Source organism: Pongo pygmaeus, chromosome 4, assembly GCF_028885625.2.
Source record: "Pongo pygmaeus isolate AG05252 chromosome 4, NHGRI_mPonPyg2-v2.0_pri, whole genome shotgun sequence".
Taxonomy (NCBI): domain Eukaryota; kingdom Metazoa; phylum Chordata; class Mammalia; order Primates; family Hominidae; genus Pongo; species Pongo pygmaeus.
This window is the reverse complement of record NC_072377.2, coordinates 177330830-177352956: the sequence shown is the minus strand read 5'-3', so window position 1 is coordinate 177352956 and position 22127 is coordinate 177330830. Positions and strand designations below refer to the sequence as shown.

At 49.3% G+C, this 22127-nt stretch overlaps 1 protein-coding gene across 1 annotated transcript in view; it reads left to right on the top strand.

The window, feature by feature from the left end:
- SH3PXD2B (SH3 and PX domains 2B) overlaps window positions 1-15915 on the top strand; it is a 121774-nt gene extending 105859 nt beyond the window's left edge. Inside the window, exons 11-13 of the mRNA XM_054488693.2 lie at window positions 1789-1838; window positions 2860-2985; window positions 9477-15915. Coding sequence (XP_054344668.1) covers window positions 1789-1838; window positions 2860-2985; window positions 9477-11024 — 1724 coding nt within the window. The 3' untranslated portion in view covers window positions 11025-15915. The remainder of the gene's footprint in view (window positions 1-1788; window positions 1839-2859; window positions 2986-9476) is intronic.
- The last annotated feature ends 6212 nt before the right edge of the window (window positions 15916-22127 follow it).

The following is a 22127-nucleotide window of genomic DNA, read 5'->3' as shown; positions in this document are numbered from 1 at the left end:
CTGTGGCAGGGGTTCTGGCCATCCCCGAGTTTGTGTGATTCTAATCTGTCAATCATGGCCGAAAGGATAGGTGTATTCCCATTAACTCTAGAGGAGCAAATGAACATCTGCAACCTCAATGTCTTTGTTAGTATATAGGTTCAGGCTGGGCACAGTGGCTCACAACTGTAATCCCAGTGCTTTGGGAGGCTGAGGCTGGAGGATCACTTGAGGCCAGGAGTTTGAGACCAGCCTGGGCAACATAGTGAGACCCCCTATCTACAAAAAAAAAATTTTTTTAATTAGCTGTGCGTGGTGGCACACACCTGTAGTCCCAGCTACTAGGGTGGCTGAGGTGGGAGGATCACTTGAACCCAGGAGATTGAGGCTACAGTGAGCTGTGATTGCTCCACTGCACTCCAGCCTGGGCAATAGAGCGAGACCCTGTCCCTCAAAAATAGATAGATAGATAGATAGATAGACAGATAGATAGATAGATAGATAGATAGATAGATAGATTCAGATGCTAAAACAAAGACACCCCCCCTACCACCACTGAATATACACATATACACACATCCAATAAACAATCTAGATATGTATTTCTTTTTCACGAAACTGTCTGTGTATATGTTCAGGGTTAATATGGCAGCTCTGGGCAGTCAAGAGTCTTGTTACTCCGCATCTATCTTGTTGCCCTCATCCACCTGATCCAGAACGGCTCACTACTAGTCCAGCCAATGAAAAGCAGTGCATTGCACTCCAGCCTGGGTGACAAGAGCGAAACTCCATTTAAAAAAAAAAAAAAGGCGTTGCTTTCCTATCCCAGGTTGCATTCTTTCTGCTATCTCACAGTGGTCACACTGGCTACTGTGTGCACAGCTCAGAAGCTACACACTTTCTACTTTGTCTTACATCCCACTGCCAGAACCGAGTCACATGGCAATACCTGGCTGCAAGGGTGACTGGAAAATGAAGGCTTTATATAGACAGCTAAGTGTCTTGGCCAATACTCTGTTGCTATTTATTCTAATAGAAGACAGGTAAATAGGAATTTAAGGGATTAGCAGTCTCCTCCACACCCCAACGCCAAACTACCCTTCTGTATGGACCCGTGCTGAACCTGGCCAACATTCTGCCTTTAGCCAGGAGCCTTGGACCACTGTGAAGTCCTCATCCTCCTGGCCCTGAGACCCAGAGCCAGGGCAGCTGCCTCCAGAGTATAAACCCCTGAGTCATCAGCCCAAGTGTGTTTGGTTCGGTGTGTTTGTGTATTGTTGCGTTTGGGTCGTTCTAGAGCACAAAACCAGGGGCAGTTAACATTTACTGCATGCCTTCCGCATGCCAAGAGCTTCACAGATGTTTCCTTTCATCCTCACCGCTGCCCTGGGTGACACACATTATGCCAGTTCTACAGATGAGGGCCTTGTGGCTCAGAGAATCCAATCACCTGTCCAATGCCAGCAGCTGTGAGCCTCAGAGCTGGATTGGGACCCATCTCTGTGTTATTCTGAAGACTTTGCTTTTTGCCCTTTCTGGAGAATTTCCATGACTTGAGGATCCAGCACCATCCCCTTTCATTCCTGTGTAGAAAAGATCCAAGAAAAGCTACGTCGAGAGAGTCCTGAGCCAACTATGAGCCACACGTGAGCAGCTCCTTCCTGCCCAGGCTGTTCTCACGGGGAGGGTTGCAGCAGCATGCAGACGCCTGTGTTCAATCTTCTGCAGGAGAAAATAGACCCGGCCTGGCACCCAGCTCAGGAATCTCATCTGTAGCACATGGTGTAATAAGCTCTCATTTCTCCATAGGATCACCAAAGATGAGGCAGAGACCCCCTCCTCGCCGGGACATGACCATTGTAAGTGGACCCTTGCTACTGGGGAGTGGCCACTGACTTGAGGGCTGTGAGGGGTGTCCACTAGCCCCTCACACACCCCTCGCCCTTCCAGAAATGCTCTCTTTCCTGTCCACACGAAAGCCTTGTGAAGCAGGCTATATAAATGCTAGTCCCACTCCCAGGTGGAAAGACTGAGGTGCAGGCAGGTGAAACAGTTTGCCCACGGGGCCAGAGTGCTCCTGTGACAGTTGGGCCTCGGGACCTGCTTTCTGCTCCCTGGGCCCTTCTCTTGGTCTTAGATCAGTCTTCTCAAGTCAAGCGACTTGAGGCCCAAGCTGAGATGAGACACAAATATCATCTGTGGTCCCATTCTGATATTCTGCGCTCATACTCCATTATGTAAAATTCTCTAGGTACCTTTTTAGCCAATACTTTGAACAATGGGTTGTTGGGTTTGGGGTTTTTTTTAATTTGTTTGCATTAGTTTTTGAGACGGGGTCTTGCTCTGTTGGGGTTGTATTTTTTTAATGTCTGCCATTTATCAAGCACCTGTCGCATGCCATGCGGTGTGCTGAGTGCCTCACAACATTAACTAATTTAATACTCGAAGCAACCCCACCAGGCAGACGCTGTTATGCCCACTCTGCAGGAGAGAAAACTGAGGCTCCAGAAGGGGGTGATTTGCCCAAGGTCACTCCCACCATCAGTGTTTCCAACCCAGATAGATCTACTAACAAACTTAAGCTGCCTCCACAACCCTCACTGCCACTTATTTCAGAGAATATTGTCTTGCTGCAAATTCTCATGATTGTACCCAAATGTCCCATGTTTCTTCCCATCGCCCTAAAGCTGATGGGCCAGTGAGGTCTCACCGAGGAGTGACAATCTGCATGGTCCTATTTCTGTTGTTCCTTAGAATCCAGCTAGGTTCCCAGCACCCCCTTGAGGGTGATTGCATGCCCCAGGCCCTTAGTCTCCCCCTGACACAGGGTCGCAGGAGTGCGCTTAGCCTTGGAGATAACCCTGTGTGTGATCGTACCAGCCACGAGGCCTCAACCTGCCGAAGCCGCCCATCCCGCCTCAAGTGGAGGAAGAGTATTACACCATCGCCGAATTCCAGACAACCATCCCAGACGGCATCAGCTTCCAGGCGGGCCTGAAGGTCGAGGTGAGTGGCCCTGGTGTTCCTTTGCCTACTTGTGATTCCTGATTCCAGGCATCACCTCCTACTTCTCCCCTGTCACCTCCTACTTCATTGGGTGGGTGGAGGTGGGGCGGAGATTAACAGCTTTATAGTTCACATACCATACAGTTTACCAATTTGAAGTGTGAAATTCAGTGGTTTATGATATTCACAGGGTTGCACAACCCTCACAGTATCTAATTCCAGAACAAAAAGAAACTCCTTACCCATCAACGGTCACCCTCCATTTCCCCTCAACCTGCCAGCCCTAGGCAGCCACCAATCCACTTTCTGTCTCCATAGATGTGCCTGTTTTAGACATTTCATATAGATGAAATCCCACAGTATGTGGTCTTGTGTAACTGGCTGTATGCCTTTCTTTATCACCTCCCACCTCCGTTCTTGCTTCTTCTCTCTCCTTTTCTTCCCACTCCCTCTGTTTGTCTACTTTGTTCCCCAGATTCTCTTCCTGCATTTCTCTTTCCTTTCCTCCTGGGGTTAGAGCTTCAAGATATTTCTTTCTCATATTTGCAAGAAAACCTGTAAGTAAGGGGATGGCAGCTAGGGCCAGGGGTTGGAAACGTTTGGCAAAGATGGTTCTTGAGACACTTTCAAAAGCAGGTGGGCCAATCAGAGGTATCACCAAATTCACTCTGTCATGCGTAAGAGTTGGTCAGACCCTCCCCACCTCACCTTGGGAGGCCGAGGTTTAATTTATTCATCTCTGCAACAAATAAAATACTCCCGGATCTACTATGGTTGTGTGTGGCGGCTGCTTTTCTAGGCTCTGAAGAGTTGTCGTCACCATCCTCTTTCCTTTAAAGAACACAGCTCTGGTCCCTGGCACAGAGCACTGTCTGATGGCCCAGGGCAGTGGGCACCACTGATCAGTTCACTCCAGCGTACCTCTCTAGGGCTCCTCCCGTCCTTCCTGGCTGTATTCCAGGAAGGACTATAGCCTGGCTGCCTGCCCGCCTTCATTCCTTCCTTCCCTCCTTCCTTCCCTTCTTCCCTCCTTCTTTCTTTCCCTCCCTTCTTCCTTCCTCCTCCCTCCTTCCTTTGTTCTTTCCTTCCCTTCTTCCTTCCCTCCTTCCCTCCCTCCTTTCCCTCCCTGTCTCCTTCCTTCCTCCTTCCTCTCTCCTTCCTTCTCTCCTTCCTTCCCTCCTTCCCTCCTTCTTTCTTTCCCTCCCTTCTTCCTTCCTCCTCCCTCCTTCCTTTGTTCTTTCCTTCCCTTCTTCCTTCCCTCCTTCCCTCCCTCCTTTCCCTCCCTGTCTCCTTCCTTCCTCCTTCCTCTCTCCTTCCTTCCCTCATTCCTTCCTTCTCCCCCTCCTTCCTTCCTTTCCTCCATCCTCCTTCCTTCTTCCATCCTCCTCCTTCCTTTTCCCTTATTCCAGCTTGCCAGCAGCTCCACCAGGCACAACATCTGGCCCAGGCCTTGCTGTGTACTACAGTCAAGAGGCTAGTTCTGCATCCTCTCGCCTCTGCTTCCAGAGGCATTGAAGTATCTTGATGTTTCACTAGAAGGACATCCTTTTATGTTTTCACTTTGCTGTTATCTGAGTCAAGGGCTAAAGGGATGAGATTTCGGAAAATTCTGAATTACGTTTTCATCCATTATAGAAAAATCTGCTCCTTCATACTCATTCATTCTATACACATGTATTGAGTGCCTAGTATATCACAATGTGAGGGTTATCTGAGACATCATCTCCTTTTTTTTCTTTTTTTTTTTTTTTTTTTTTTTTTTTTGAGACAGTGCCTCGCTCCTCTGTTGCCCAGGCTGGAGTGCAATGGCTCAATCTCAGCTCACTTCAACCTCCGCCTCCCAGGTTCAAGTGATTCTCCTGCCTCAGCCTCTCGAGTAGCTGGGATTACAGGCGCCCACCATGACGCCTGGCTAATTTTTGTATTTTTAGTAGAAACAGGGTTTTGCCATGTTGGCCAGGCTGGTTTCGAACTCCTGACCTCAGGTGATCTGCCCACCTCGGCCTCCCAAAGTTCTGGGATTACAGGCGTCAGCCACTCACCTGGCTAGATGTTGTTTTCTTATGATAGATCCATATGCTCTGTTTTTCTCTTCTCCAGTTTTGCTTCCTGGCTCATTGCAACTTTATCTTAGCCTTCAAAATTCATTAATGGAACCACAGCATTCTAGCAGTAGGGCTACCAGAAACACCTTAAGTTACTTGTCTAGGCTATTCATCTTCAGGGTGTGTGATGATGATGATGATGATGATGATGATGATGATGATGATGATGATATAGGCACCTCTTCTGTGTCAGATACCTTACCTCCTTGATAACTGATCTTCACAGAAGTCCCAAGAGGTCAATACCAGCAGTATGGGGTTGGTTGGTTGGTTTTTCTTTTTTTTTTTTTCTATCAGCATGTTTTATAGATGAGACTCAGGGGTTAGGTAAATTAATTGCCTCTAGTAACACAGCTAGTAAGCAATGGAGTTGGGATTTGAAACCAGGGCTGTCTGGTTTTAAAGCCCACGCTCTTTTCTTTCCCCTCATTCTTGTGATTTTTTTGTTGCTGTTGTTGTTGTTTTGTTTTGTTTTGTTGATGGAGTCTTGCTCTGTTTCCCAGTCTGGAGTGCAATGGCACCATCTTCACTCACTGCAACCTCTGCCTCCCAGGTTCAGATGATTCTCTTGCCTCAGCCTCCCAAGTAGCTGGGATTACAGGCACCCGCCATCATGCCCAGCTAATTTTTTTTTTTTTTTGTATTTTTAGTAGAGACAAGGTTTCACCATGTTGGCCAGGCTAGTCTCGAACTCCTGACTTCAAGTGATCCGCCCGCCTAAGCCTCCCAAAGTGCTGAGATTACAGGCATGAGCCACTGCACCCGGCTTCTGATCTTGCATTTGCTTTTATTCATAGTAGCTCTTGGCTTCCCTCTAGTAAACGAAAACGCCCATTCATCATGGTTCAGAACATACATGTTCAAAACTTCTACCACAATACTTTGCAAGGAATGTAAGCCTGACAAATCTTACCGATACATCTAATATTGATTACCCTATTTTCAGTTCCTCACATGCAGACTTAAGTATTAGTGTTGTTGAATTCACGGATGTACTGACAATGACTTGTGTGCCCAGTGTGGCCTGTAATTTTTACCAGCGCTATCAAGTGTTGATAAGATGCCGGTCATCCTCACATAAAGAGCTTACATTTATCAGTGGCCTTTCCTGGAGATTCCAGTGGAACTCATTAAGTGCTGCCTGTCAAGTGCATCCCGCTGGCTCAGTGACCTCCACTCTAATTTAATCACAGGAGCATTTACCAAGTGCACAGCATTTATCAAGTGCTGTTGTATGCATTAGCTCTTGTGGCTCCAGAAATTCTACAAGTGGGTGTTAAATTGTTCTTATTATTTTCCTTCTGTGATGTGGAATCTGAGGCACGTGGCTTGCCCCAGCCCACTCAGGCAGTAAGTGACAGAGCCAAGACTAGAACCCAGGACTACAGGCCCAGGAGCCCAGCATTTGCATCCTGGCGCTGAGTCTGTGGCTGCCATCCCTCTCCCAGAAGGTCCATAAAGTGCCCACAGCCATCTTTGCTCCTTCTGCAATTTCTCACCCTGGACACAGCCCTTCTCCAAGCAGGGTCTTTTTTTTTTTTCGAGACAGAGTCTTGCTCTGTCGCCCAGGCTGGAGTGCAATGGCACGATCTCGGCTCACTGCAACTTCTGCCTCCCAGGTTCAAGCGTTTCTCCTGCTTCAGCCTCCCGAGTAGCTGGGATTACAGGCGCATGCCACCACACCCAGCTAATTTTTTGTATTTTTAGTAGATGCAGGGTTTCACCATGTTTGCCAGGCTGGTCTCAAACTCCTGACCCAGGTGATCCACCTGCCTTGGCCTCCCAAAGTGCTAGGATTACAGGTGTGAGCCACCACACCCAGCCAGGGGTTTCTTTTCTGAGAGGCAAGATTAGGTGACTCTGAAGCCCACCCCGCTGCCTTTGACTCTCCTCCGATCGACAGGCTTTCTCCAGGACCCGCTGTGTGTTCCTCAGCTCTCCTGAGGCTCTGTTCTGCATGCGTAAAATGAGGTGACAGTTCCCAACTCACAGGGTGTCATGAGCGTTCATCAGATCTTCCGAGTCCAGAGAGAGCCTACCAGGGAATTGCAGTGTACATCTGTGATGGCTGCCATAACAAAATACCAGACTGGGTGGCTTAAACAACTGCAGTTTATTGTCTCACAGTTTGGGAAGCCAGAAGTTCAAGATCAAGGTGTCAGCAGGTTTGGTTTCTTCTGTGTCCTCTCTCCCTGGTGTCCACATGGACACCTTCTCACTGTTTCTCACGTGGGTCATCCCTCAGTCCCTGTGTGTTTTCTAATCTCCTCTTCTTATTTGGATATCAGTCATATTGAACTAGGGCCCATGTATTAGGCCATTCCTGCATTGCTATAAAGAAATACCTGGCCGGGCACAGTGACTCACGCCTGTAATCCCAGCACTTTGGGAGGCCGAGGCGGGCAGATCACAAGGTCAGGAGATCGAGACCATCCTGGCTAACACAGTGAAACCCCATCTCTACTAAAAATACAAAAAAAAAAAAAAAAATTAGCCGGGTATGGTGGCAGGCGCCTGTAGTCCCAACTACTTGGGAGGCTGAGGCAGGAGAATGGCGTGAACCCGGGAGGTGGAGCTTGCAGTGAGCCGAGATAGTGCCACTGCACTCCAGCCTGGGTGACAGAGCAAGACTCTGTCTCAAAAAAGAAAAAAAAAGAAATACCTGAGACTGGGTAATTTATAAAGAAAAGAGGTTTACTTGACTCATAGTTGGGCATGCTGTACAGAAAGCATGGTGCCAGCATCTGCTTGCCTTCTGGGGAGGCTCAGGGTTACTCATGGCCGAAGGCAAAGCAGGAGTAGGCACGTCACATAGCGAGAGCAGGAGCAAGAGAGAGTGGCGAGGAGACACCACACACTTTTAAACAACCAGATCTTGTGGGAACTCATAACTATGGGAAGGACACCAAGCCATTCATGAGGGATCTGCCCCCATAACCCAGACACCTCCCACCAGGCCCCACCTCCATCATTGGGGATCACATTTCAACATGAGACTTGGGTGGGGACATACATCCAAACTCAGCCCACCTTAATGACCCATTTTAACCTTAACCACCTCTTCAAAGGCCCTGTTTCCAAGTACAGTCACATTTGGAGGTATTGGGGGTTAGGGCTTCAACATACGAATTTGGATAGGGGGACACAATTCAGCCCATAATAGCGAGCACACCTTTCACCTGTGTGAATTCAGCCACGCAGTGCTGGACAAAACAGAGAGAACAAGATCTTAACATGGGTGATTCCACCCACCATTCCATCCAACAGGCGTGTATCCCACAGGGAAGTAGGGACAAGATGAAAATCTACTCTACTCCACCAGCTCCAGGTCCCCTGTATGTAAACACGAGCATCTCTTTGAGCTGAGTGTGATTCCTGTGTTCAAAGATAGGTATTTTTCAGGCCAGGCACAGTGGCTCACACCTGTAATCCCAGAAATTTGGGAGGCCGAGGCAGGCAGATCGCTAGAGGCCAGGAGTTCGAGACCAGCCTAGTCAACATGGTAAAACCCCATCTCTACTAAAACTACAAAAATACAAAAATTAGCCAGGTGTGGTGGTGCATGCCTGTAATCCCAGCTACTTGGGAGACTAAGGCATGAGAATCGCTTGAACGTGGGAGGCGGAGGTTGCAGGGAGCCGAGATCATGCCACTGCACTTCAGCCTGGGTGACAGAGCAAGACTCTGTCTCAAAAAAAAGGTAGATATCTTTCATATGTTGTGGCCTCTATCAATGCCAGCTAACTTCTTCATCCGATGCTCAGCCAAAGAAGCCAGGATCAAGGGTAGCTTTGACTTCTGCCTTGTCTTTAGAATTGTAGCAGACGCTGCCGGTGCCTCTGATCCGCCTAAATTCACCTGCGCCTACACACAGGTCCCTGCAAGCCAACAGCTTCCCAGAAAGGGAGAGGAGTTAATACCCTGGGTAGGGAGGGGCTGGGAGTCAATAGATAAATGCACGCATCCCCAGAGGGACCCGTTCTGAGGCACTGTCTTTGTGGTCTCTCAGAGAGTCCCTGGCAGATCAAGCCCCATGGCCCCGAGCAATAACTTGCTCATAATTGGCCTCTCCCTTTTCCTTCTTTCTCTCTCTACTTCCTTACTTGTATTTCCTAGGACCAACTCTCAAATTAAGTACCTATACCCAAGGCCACATCTCATGGACTGCTTTAGGGGGAGTCCAATATGACAAGAATCTACCCTCATGTAAGATATTCCTGGAACATGGTAACATCTCCATTGGTGGTCCCTGTAGACCTTGTCAGAGGAGCTGCTGAGTACACAGTGACAGCTTCCAGAGCTCCAGTTGCACATGGGTTCTGCCAAACCATTCTGTCTGCTGGCCCTGGTATCGTACCCAAGTGCCTTCTCTATCCTCCCTTGCAGGTGATCGAGAAAAACTTGAGTGGCTGGTGGTACATTCAGATTGAAGATAAGGAAGGGTGGGCCCCGGCAACCTTCATTGACAAGTACAAGAAGACCAGCAACGCGTCGAGACCCAACTTTCTGGCTCCCCTGCCCCATGAGGTGACCCAGCTCCGGCTGGGGGAAGCAGCAGCACTGGAGAACAACACGGGCAGCGAAGCCACGGGCCCCTCCCGGCCCCTGCCTGACGCACCGCATGGTGCCATGGACTCGGGGTTGCCATGGTCTAAAGACTGGAAGGGCAGTAAGGATGTCCTGAGGAAGGCATCTTCAGACATGTCTGCGTCAGCAGGCTACGAGGAGATCTCAGACCCCGATGTGGAGGAGAAGCCCAGCCTTCCTCCGCGGAAAGAATCCATCATCAAGTCGGAGGGGGAGCTGCTGGAGCGGGAACGGGAGCGGCAAAGGACGGAGCAGCTCCGGGTCCCCACCCCCAAGCCTCCGGGCATGATTTTGCCGATGATGCCAGCCAAACACACCCCTCCAGCCCGGGACAGCAGGAGGCCAGAGCCCAAACCTGACAAAAGCAAACTGTTCCAGCTGAAAAATGACATGGGGCTGGAGTGTGGCCACAAGGTCTTGGCCAAGGAAGTGAAGAAGCCCAACCTCCGGCCCATCTCCAAATCCAAAACTGACCTGCCGGAGGAGAAGCCAGATGCCACTCCCCAGAATCCCTTCTTGAAGTCCAGACCTCAGGTTAGGCCAAAACCAGCTCCTTCTCCCAAAACGGAGCCACCTCAGGGCGAAGACCAAGTCGACATCTGCAACCTCAGGAGTAAGCTCAGGCCTGCCAAGTCCCAAGACAAGCCCCTGTTGGATGGGGAGGGCCCCCAGGCAGTAGGGGGCCAAGACGTGGCCTTCAGCCGAAGCTTCCTCCCAGGAGAGGGGCCTGGCCGTGCCCAAGACAGGACGGGCAAACAGGATGGTCTCAGCCCAAAAGAGATTTCCTGCAGAGCCCCTCCGAGGCCAGCCAAGACCACAGATCCTGTGTCTAAGAGCGTGCCTGTTCCTCTCCAAGAGGCTCCCCAGCAGAGACCTGTGGTCCCACCCCGGAGACCACCTCCCCCAAAGAAAACCTCTTCATCATCCAGGCCCCTCCCAGAGGTCAGAGGTACACAGTGTGAAGGCCACGAAAGCAGGGCAGCTCCCACCCCAGGCCGTGCTCTCCTCGTCCCTCCAAAAGCCAAACCTTTCTTCTCCAACTCTTTGGGGGGCCAGGATGACACGCGAGGCAAAGGCAGCCTGGGGCCACGGGGGACCGGCAAGATTGGAGAAAACAGGGAGAAAGCAGCTGCAGCCTCTGTCCCCAATGCCGACGGCCTGAAGGACTCTTTGTATGTGGCCGTGGCCGACTTTGAAGGAGACAAAGACACCAGCAGCTTCCAGGAAGGGACAGTGTTTGAAGTCCGGGAGAAGAACAGCAGTGGCTGGTGGTTCTGCCAGGTCCTGAGCGGAGCCCCTTCCTGGGAAGGGTGGATTCCTTCCAACTATCTCAGAAAGAAGCCGTAGCCGACTCCCTTTCTGCCTAGAGGGCCCGCTGGTCCTTGCTGGCTTTACCCACATATTTAATACGCCTCTTAATTTATCATTCTCCACACAGCTTCCAAGGCAGACAGACTCTGGGGTACTGTGACTTCTTGCCTCCGCCATGGGTGGAGAGTGAGTTTCGGACACCTCGGGCGCCCCTGGGCCTGATCCCTCTTATCACAGCATCACTGAAGGCTCAGAACCCACAGCCTTTGCTTTCTGTCCATGTCAGCATCCCTGCCTTAAGAGAACTCCTCCTGGCCAATGGCATTGCCACCCAGCAGTGGGACCAAGACTCTCCAAGACCTCCAGGACTGGATCCCATCGCCTGGAGAAACTCCAGCAAGGGTCTCTCATGGCTTGGACTGGCACAGTAAGGGGCAGCCAACCCAGTCCATGACGACTTTTGCTCCAACTTCTTCATGTTTCTAAAAGCCCAGTGGCTTTATTCACTCCTCCTAAATTGCCTGGCACCAGAAGGAACTTCCTCCTGAAGAAATGTATTCCATTGCCAATCCCAGGGAAAGTGTCCCCTTCCCCAAAGCCTCAGGCCCGTGGGCCTCTGAGGTTCCACTGGATGCGGCTCCCCCAGGAGTGGGCCTGGAGGTCCGCTCGGCCGCCCTGCCTCCCACCTTCTATCTTGGGACCATGGTCATCCCTGAAGGGTGGTTCCAGCCCCGCGTATGCTGCACTTTCCTGCTGCAGGCTCCGGTCCCTCCAGGGCCTTTCAATGAGAATTCCCACCCCAACTTGGAGCATTTCATTTTTGCCTACCTAAAGCAAGAATCTCAAAGTTTGTTTGAATAAGAGGCCCATTCACAAGTCGTGCCCTTGTGAGCACCGCTTTGCTGAGTGCCTCCTGGGTGCCAAACACTGTACTTGGCGCTTTGCATTCATGCTTTGACCCTCACAACCTCCCTTTATAGATGAGGAAACTCAGGCTCCATGTGCCCAAGGACACACCAGCCAGGAAGAAGAGGGAAGAGGATTTGAGCCCAGGCCTGCCTGACTTCAGTGCTTGTGCCATTCCCTCTGTAAAAGACAAGCCGGGCAGGGAAGAGATAGAAGCTGGCTAAGTGCCAGGAGCAGGTGGCCAAGTGGCTTCATTGTGGTGGGGGTGAGGGGGCATTCGTGGCTGCTCCCACACCCACCATCCCTCCAGCCCACAGCAGCCTATACCAAAGGCTGCCCTGGACTCAACAGCTGCGTCTCCATGACAGGAGAATGCCAGGGTCCTGGTGGTTGGCGCAAAGCCCTGTTCCCTGCTTCTAAGCTGTTGCCCCCTGGGGAATAGAGCTTATGGAGCAACAGGAGCTGAGGTGGCCTCGAGGGCCAGCCTGGAGGGCTCTGAGCATAGCATGCTGCGGTCCCATAGGGAGGCAGGTAACCAAGGGCCAGGCAGAGCTGCTTCCTGTGCCTCTCCAGCATTTGTAATGTTTTTTCTTTTTTCATGCACCGCCAAATCTGTTTTCTCCCTTGAAGAAACCCAGGGCAGATGTGGTCATCTGTCAAACTGAGGCCTGGAGAGGCATGACTAAGTCACTGCAGAAGCAAAATCAGGACCCAGCATTTCTAGCTCCCAGCCCAGAGTAAGAAAGCAGAGCAGAACCCCTTCCCATTCTACCCGACTGAGGCAGCCCTGCCCTGCCCTGCCCTGCCCTGCCCCTCCCCGCCCTGCCCGGCCCTGCCCTGCCCCAGAGATCTCCAGTTCACAGTGTTCATCAGCCGAGATACTTTTGGACCCACAAAGCCAGTTTTTTGGGGGGATGCTCGGTGTCTACCTGCAGTGCCAAAGTTTTGCTCGAACAGCCCTCTTCTGCCCCGCGTCCCAGCTCCACCCCCTGTCATGTGGGCGCCGGCTGCTTCTGCATGAGAAGGAGCTTCCTCTGATCACCTGTAGCATCTTTAGTCCCTTCCTCCAGTCGGCCTCCAAATCCCATTCCCCAGAGAGGCTTGGGCAGGGCCCTGGGGCACCTCTTGCAGGGCCCACTTGCCACTTGGCCCTGTGCCCAGAGCCTTGGGGGCAGATGGCAGCCAGGCGAAGAAGGGAGGTGGGGAAGGGCCGCCACCGCTTGAGGGTCCCCTCCCTTGAGAGGAGGCCCCATGGCAGTTTTCCTGAGTTCTTGATCCACTTTGGTTTAAACAACTTTTGTGAAGCTATGTGAGATTTGACTACATTTCAAAAGACAAAACTCACATGTTTTTTTCTGATTTGCTCTTTGCCTTTCAGCAACATTTTCAGATATTTTGTGAGTGTCTACTCTGTGCTAGGTGCCTGAGTAGACTGGGATGTGTGTGGCTCCATCCCTGTCTGGAAGAGCTTTGAGTCCTGTCTGCTGACTTCACTGAAGGAGTTTCTCTCTTGCTTCATTCCTTCCTCCGGGGGGTCAGCTGGGTAGGAACAGACTTGCCCTGCCTTCCCCTAGGCAGAAAGTTTTTCTGCAAATGAAAGAATCTGCCATTCTCTTCTGCTATGATGATAATTATTATTCTGACATGACCTGCGGGTACTGAAGCCACATTCCTCTCTGTTCACGGTTCTCTCTTCGGGTCATATCTATGGCCTGAGGACGTCTGTATCCAGCTCCTTTTCCTACAATGGTAGACACTTCCCCAGGCAGTGGGTGGGTCGGGGTGGCCAGTCACTCTCCTAGCTGTCCTTGCCTGGGGACTTAGATTTACCCCATCCAGGACTGTGGTCACTATTCTGTGAGCAATTGATGGCACATATGCAGAACTCCCCTGGAGTCATGGCTCTAGAAAGTGTCCAGGCCCATCGTGACAACTGTGCCAAGCACCGGGCTGGTGACCACACTTGCTCCTTTAATCCTTACGGCAAGCCTGTGAGGTGGATAGGACCAGCCCTGATCTATAGTGAGAAAATTAAGGTTCAGAGGGAGAAGGTCCAAATAGTGGTCAGGCTGGGACTCAGATCTCGAGTTTTGGTTTGTTTGGTTTTTTTGTTGTTGTTTTTTCCCTTGTGCCCATGACTTTCTCTCTGCCATTAGCAGGGAAACGTGCGGAGGGCTTCCAGGGAATCAAGTGACCCTCCCTGTGAATTTCGGTGTCTCTTCCCCCCACCCCTTGGTCACACATTTCAGTGGGTTGCACAGGCCAAATGGCAGCCCGAAAGGTGGGCAGAGATTTTTTTTTCTTCCCCTCACCCCTGCTTATTAACACAATTATGATGACTACTTTACCTTACATCCCAGGGCAAATGGACAGCTTGTGGTACCTCCAAAAATTTGGAAAATCTGAGTCTAAGACCACCTCTTGATAAAAGAGGCCTTTGCTCACATTTTCTGCTGAGAATCTTTCTTTGCCATTGGTGGGTGTATGTCGTCCCAGCTGAGACTTCGGGAGAGCTGAGCTCCAGCTTAAACCACTTTTAATGGCTCTTCCCTACTGGGGGATTGCTGGAGCCCATGCCAGGTTATGAGTAAACCTCTGCCACGAGGCCACGCCATAGAATCAATTTCTAAGGCAATGTTCTTGGCCCTAAAATGTTTGCGCCCACTGAGGATTTCATTACCAGGTAGAAAATGTAAAGAGCAAGTGCTGAGTGTGCCAGGACTTGAGAAGAACCTTAGGCTGAGGAGTGGACAGTCTGGTATTTATTTCGCCTCTCCCAAGTACCCAGCACAGAGTGGGAAAAAGAAGAAACTGCTCCTACCTTCCAGTAGCTGGCAACTTGACATCAAGAACAAAAACATTCGTAGCTGGACCCCCATCCTTTCATCGTGCCCAAGTCTTACATGCTGGGTTAAGCTGCCCCCTTGGAGGTCGTACCCTTCTCTTTGGACTGTGACAGTGGACACCTAACAGCCTGAGCCATGTGTGGCTGTCTTATCCCCCAAGGGTTGTCCAGGCCCATTCTGCAGGGCTGTTGTGTAGACTGCAGACACCCATACCTCACCACAGACCAAAGATGACCTCGTGTCAGACTGTGGGCTGATGAGAGGTAGAGCAGCATGCATCGAGGCCTGAGGGTGCAGGGCGCCCTCCCTTGGCCTGGAGGAATTGCTCCTAACTAGAATAAGTTTCCACGAGGGTCCCAGGCAGAGCTGCAGAGCTAGAACCAGAGGCTCCACAGTCTTTGCCTGCTCATAGACTTCCTTCAGAGCACCTTCCTACAGACTGTACTGCCCAGCTCCGTGGGGTGGCATCTGGTTTCTGGTGCTATTCTGCCAAGTTATCGAGCTCCTCCTCATGTTTCAACATTCCATCTTCCCGTTTTCTATCCTCGACTCCAAAGTAAGCCTTCTTAGTTCCAATCAGGGATGAGGGGCTCAACCTCTTCTGTCCTCAAAGAGGCCAAACACAGTGCCACAGCCGTTAGCCTTCACTTTCAGATGTCCTATTCATGTAAAAAAGAAGGTGCCCCCACCAGGCTTACATCAGCAATAAGCAATTCTAATGCAACGATGGTGTCCACATTTTACCCCAGTGTGTGCCCATGTATGCCTTTGTGCCCGTGTAATTATTATTAGCACCCCTTTCACTTAGAGGGGTGATGATAAACTGTGGCCACCTGGACTACAACCCACATTTCCTGCTTTGGGGAGCTTCCAAGTAACAAGCCATTTCTTACCTCCCTCCAGGAACAGTGGGCACCGCCCACCACCTCGTGTCTGCTCATAGGATGACGCTGGAGATCCCCACACTTACTCTACCCTCTTGGCAAATTGGCATTCCGGTGGTGGTTTTTGTTTCCTTTAACACATTAAATAAACGAGTATATAGGATGTGAGGGGAGGGGTGAGAACAACTAGTTGTAGCATGTATAGGCTATATACTTTTACCATTAGACTTTTTTCCTTTTTTTTTTTTTAAATAAAAAAAGTGCTTGACTGGTTTCAAGCTTCATCGTGAAGATGCAGTGTCTATGGATTTTATTTGGCAGGAGAAAGGGTACATAGCTTTGTGGCCTGGGATCTTCGGGATCAAAGAACAGAAACCTATGCCAGCTATGTTTGGGAACTGCGGAGAAATAGGGGCGACCCCTCTCTGGGCCATAGTGCACCTTCATTCTCTTAACTACAATGTCCACAAACCAAGAGAAAGCTTCCTTTATGTCCAAAGAATGGTGAACCTCTTGCCGGCATTGCCTCCTGATGGTCAAGAGTATGCTATGGAGGTCCAGGCGCAGTGGCTCACACCTCTAATCCCAGCACTTTGGGAGGCCGAGGCGGGCCGATCACCTGAGGTCAGGAGTTCGAGACCAGCCTGGCCAATATGGCGAAACCCCATCTCTAGTAAAAAAATATATATATATGCAAAAATTAGCCAGGCGTGGTGTCGGGTGCCTGTAACCCCAGCTACGTGGGAGGCTGAGGCAGGAGAATCGTTTGAACCCAGGAGGTGGAGGTTGCAGTGAGTCAAGATCACGTCACTGCGCTCCAGCCTGGGCGACAGAGCAAGACTTGGTCTCAAAACAAAAAAAAATGTGCGGTGGGGGTTTGGGGTGGGAAATGCAGCCACATTTGGGCCGCAGGGACTGCCCAAGCCATCTGCTCCTGGGAGGTGGAGTGCACTGCTTAATGTTTTACTACTTTCCCAAAGGCAGTGCCCAAGCAAAATCAACCCCAGTGTGGAGCCCCCTTGTTCCCAGGTGACTAACAGGACACCACCACCCCGCCTTCCTAAGGAGTGAAGAAAACCAGCAGAGTCCCCGAACAAAAGAACTTGGAGGGAAGGGATTTACATGCAATATTCAACCTTCCTTGGAGGAAACAATATAACGACCTTCTTGCAGACCTTGCTTAGGAATAATGGTCGTTAATGTATTAATCTGTGTCCCTATTAGAAGGAAAAAAACAGAAGGTGTGGTGGCTCACACCTGTAATCCCAACACTTTGGGAGGCCAAGGCAGGAGGATCTGTTGAACCCAAGAGTTTGAGACCAGCCTGGGCAACATAGCAAGACCTTTCCTCTACTCAAATTAAAAAAAAAAAAAGTAGCCAGGTGTGGTGGTGCACAGTCCCAGCTACTTGGGAGGCTGAAGTGGGAGGATTGCTTGAGCCCAGGAGTTCAAGGCTGCAGTGAGCTGTGATCGCACCACTATGCTCCAGCCTGGATGACAGAGCAAGACTGTGTCGCAAAAAAAAAAAAATGAAAAAGTCATGTGGTGTTCTGGGCCCCCATAGGAGCAGGTTCACCCAAGTTCTTGCAAACCAAGAGTGCTTAATCATAACAGGACTGGCAATGGTATGGGCTTTCCGGCTGGGGCTGGAGGGGCATCCACCTCATGGGATGGGACAGCAATGGGACCATGATCAGGGACCAAACCTGGCTTTCTCTTTGCGGGCTACATGCCCTCTCACTACATTTCTGCCCCATGACCTTCCTTCAGGTCTCACCTGGAAGTGTCACACTCACCATTCCCCATCATACTGTTTTGTATTGTTTTGTTTTGTTTTTGTTTTTGTTTTGTTTTGTTTTTTGAGACGGAGTTTCACTCTTATCACCCAGGCTAGAGTGCAATGGTGCAATCTTGGCTCACTGCAACCTCCACCTCCCAGGCTCAAGTGATTCTTGTATCTCAGCCTCCCGAGTAGCTGGGTTTACAGGTGTGTACTGCCAGCTAACTTTTGTATTTTTTATGGAGACAGGGTTTCACCATGTTGGCCAGGCTGGTCTCGAACTCCTGACCTCAGGTGATCAGCCCACCTTGGCCTCCCAAAGTGCTGGGATTACAGGCATGAGCCACCGTGCCTGGCCCCATCAAACTGTTTTAACCACGCCAAACATGATCCAGCTGTCTCACCCTCTCATACCTGCAAACACTCCCTCATCTAAGGTGAGTTTCTGAGTCCAAGATTCCCATCATGGGGACACGCTTCTCCAAGTCCTTGGTCTTCAATGTCCATTCCTTTTCTCATTCAGTATCATTTGGGCCACGTGGGATTCTTCGGCGTCTTGCAACTCACGCTTCCTAATCAATGGCTCTCAAATTTTAATGACCTTAATGATTCACCAGGCAGCTTGTCGAAAGACAGATTCCTCAGCTTCACTCCCTAAAAGTCAAACTCAGCAGGAATCAGCATCCTGAAAAATCCATTCTGAGGAAATAATCTGCATGCTCCATCCTGAGAAATGGCCGGGTTTTGCACCTTACCTGGTAGAGTCTACATGTTCAAAAATTATATTCTGTGCTATTATTATTATTACTATTTATTTATTTATTTTTTTTTTTAGACAAGAGTCTCGCTCTGTCGCCCAGGCTGGAGTGCAGTGATGCAGTCATGGCTTACTGCAGCCTCTGCCTCCCAGGTTCAAGCGATTCTCCTGCCTCAGCCTCCTGAGTAGCTGGGATTACAGGCATGGGCCACCATGCCCAGCTAATTTTTGTATTTTTAGTAGAGACAGGGTTTCACCATGTTGGCCAGGCTGGTCACGAACTCTGGTCCTCAAGTGATCCACCCACCTTGGCCTCTCAAAGTGCTGGGATTGCAGGCGTGAGCCACCACGCCCAGCCAGGATCTAACTTTTACTGAGTACATGCTAATAGTTGAGAAGTTTATAGATGTTATCTCTTTTAATCTTCACTACAGTTCTTACAGATAGGAAATATTATATCCATTTTATGGGTGAGGAAATTAACAGTCTGAGAGATTAATTTACCCATGGCCACAGCTAGTAAGGGGATGAACTTGGGCATCTGAGCCCCTTACCATAACAGTTCCCAAATCTATAATCTTCCCACTTAGCATTTCCCAAAGTGTTTTTCAGAACAAATGTCGATAGAAATTTGGAAATAAGTGTTCTGAAGATACATTAGTTTGAGAACTGCTGTTTAAATAAAGTCTATTGCAGGACTTCTTATGTAAACACAATCAGCCCATTACATACTAGTGTGCAGTGTGAATGTCTGAGAGGGGGTTTACTTACATTGGGTTTCTCAAATGTATTTGACTGTGAGACCATTCACAGAGCATCTATCAGGAGCAACATTTCATGTAATAAACTCTGGAAAATGTCCAACTTTAAATTTCAGCTCTGCCTTGCATTCTCTCTGAACCATAACACCTGTCTAACCTTAGCCACATTCTTCACCCAAATTCTGTTTGTAACTCACTGCAACAGAGAGCTGCTCACTGACTTCAAGGTTTCCTACTTGCTATTGCTCTACCTTGGAGTTATCTGTAAGGATTTTCCCATACAAATTGAGCATCCCAAAATATAAAAACCCAAAATTGAAATACTCCAAGATCTGAAGCAATGGCATGATGTTCAAAGGAAATGCTCAATGAAGCATCCAGATTACAGATTTTTTTATTAGGCACACTCAACCGGTGTGTATTCTGCAAGTATTCCAAAATCTGAAAAAAAATTGATACCCAGAACACTTCTGGTCCTAAGCATTTTGGATAAGGGATACTCAACCTGCAGTGAGATTGCCACATATAGGAAACTTCAGAAAACAGCCACCAGGCAGGGAATTTTTCTATCTCCTAAACACGTTTTCCTTTAGAGATGTGTAAATTAATGGCAGTGTACAGAACATACATATTTTATTAATAAAGCCCAGGTTCATCTCCTCTTAAGATCTAGGAGGCCCAGATCCTACAATAAACTATGTCCTCATTCCCTTTCAGCTGCGTGAAACTTAGCCTCCAATACTTCTACAGTATAGTACAGAATAGTGAACTTCAGTTTTCATTGCATACCCCTCAATAAAAATGTTAATATGTGGCCAGGTGCAGTGTCTCATGCCTGTAATCCCATCACTTTGGGAGGCTGAGGTGATCAGATCACTTGAGGTGAGAAGTTTGTGACTAGCCTGGCCAACATGGCAAAACCTCATCTCTACTAAAAATACAAAAAAACTTAGCTGGGCATGGTGGCACGTGCCTGCAGTCCCAGCTACTCAGGAGGCTGAGTCAGGAGAATCATTTGAACTGGGAAGGTGGAGGTTGCAGTGAGCCGAGATAGCACCACTGCACTCCAGCCTGGGCAACAGAGCGAGACTCCATCTCAAAAAAAAAAAAAAATATATATATATATATATATATATATATATGTGTGTATGTATATGTATATATATGTATATGTATATATGTGTGTATCTATATATGTTAACATGTACAAAATACATGGATTAATAAATAAATGTCATGTACAATATTGTTACGTGGGAAACTCTTACATACACCCATGCTTGGTTTGTTCCCTTCCATGTGAATGGAGCTGCAATCACAGTAGGGCTCCAGCTCTCTCTCTCCCTGGAAAGAATGACTGATATTTAGGGGAGCAGAACCAGGTGTGCACAGCTCAGCCTCTCTCCTACTGGGGATCAGATGGCCACATATTCCACTGGGCCCCTAGCTGTGGGAGGAGGCCTGTGCCTGGGTCAGGGAGCATGTCTTAATTCTTGGATTCAAGCTGGAGACACCATGACTGCCAGGCACCACACCTAAGCCAGATTCTCCTACGGCCCTCTCAAGAATAAAGCTAACATTTTGTTCTCTATCTCTTGGATCCCACTCTCTCAGTTAATTCTGAACTCAGGGAGGAGAACAGGGAGCTATTTATTAGGATTCTTGAAAACTGTCTACTGAGGATGGAAGTGGTGGCTAACACCTGTAATCCCAACACTTTGGGAGGCCAAGGCAGGAGGATCATTTGAGGCCAGTAGTTTAAAATCAGCCTAGGCAGCTGGGTGCGGTGGCTCACACCTGTAATCCCAGCACTTTGGGAGGCCGAGGCAGGTGGATCATGAGGTCAGGAGTTCGAGACCAGCCTGGCCAATATAGTGAAACCCCGTCTCTACTAAAAACGCAAAAATTAGCCAGGCATGATGGCACACGCCTGTAGTCCCAGCTACTCGGGAGGCTGAGGTGAGGCAGAGGTTGCAGTGAGCTGAGACCACGCCATTGCACTCCAGCCTGACTGACAGAGTGAGACAGTGAGACTCCATCTCAAAAAAAAAAAAAATCGGCCTACTAGGCAACGTAGCAAGATCCCATGTCTATAAAAATTACAAAAATTAGCCAGTTACAGCTGGGCGTGGTGGCTCACGCCTATAATCTCAGCACTTTGGGAAACCGAAGCGGGGTGGATCACTTGAAGTCAGGAGTTCGAGACCAGCCTGGCCAACATGGCGAAACCCCATCTTTACTAAAAGTACAAAAAGTAGCTGGGCATGGCGCCACATGCTTGTAATCCCAGCTACTCGGGAGGCTGAGGCAGGAGAATTGCTTGAACCTGGGAGGCAGAGGTTGCAGTGAGCCAAGATTATGCCACTGCACTCCAGCCTGGGTGACAGAGTAAGACTCCATCTCAAAAAAAAAAAAAAAATCCAATTACAGTGGTATGCATCTGTAGTTCCAGATACTCAGGAGGCTGAGACAGGAGGGTCCCTTGAGCCCAGGAGATTGACACTACAGTGAGTTATAATCATACCAGTGTACTCCAATCTGGTTGACAGTGAGACCCTGCCTCTAAAATAAATAAACTGTCTATTGGCTACTGGTTAGGCCAATTTTAGTTTATTTGTTATGTATTGTAATAAAATACATATGCAAAATTGAGCACGCCTGAAGGATATGCTAAAAAATACACAATGAAAAGAGCGATGGTTCAGTGTGCCCCAATGGCTTGTCTTATATACCCGCTGGGATTCATGGAATCCACTCTGTAGACCACTGACAAACGAACAATTCTGGGCTTTAGGGTTAGACCTGGGTTTGAGTTCTGGCTCTGTTATGCATTTTACCTCTCTAAAACGATGTCCTTATTTATAAAATAGGGACAATAGTGCCTTTCTCACAGGATTGTTGTGAAGATTAATGGAAATAATGTATACCTAGCACATAGTGGGCCCTTCTAATAGCACATAATAATTTTTATTGTTTCTATGAAGAGTGGAATCTTCAGATTAACAAGCTTCAGGCCAGGCGCAGTGGTTCATGCCTGTAATCCCAACACTGTGGGAGGCCGTGGCGGGCGGATCACCTGAGGTCAGGAGTTCGAGACCAGCGTGGCCAACATGGTGAAACCTTGTCTCTACTAAAAATACAAAAATTAGCAGGCTTGATGGTGGCAGGTGCCTGTAATCCCAGCTACTCAGGAGGCTGAGGCAGG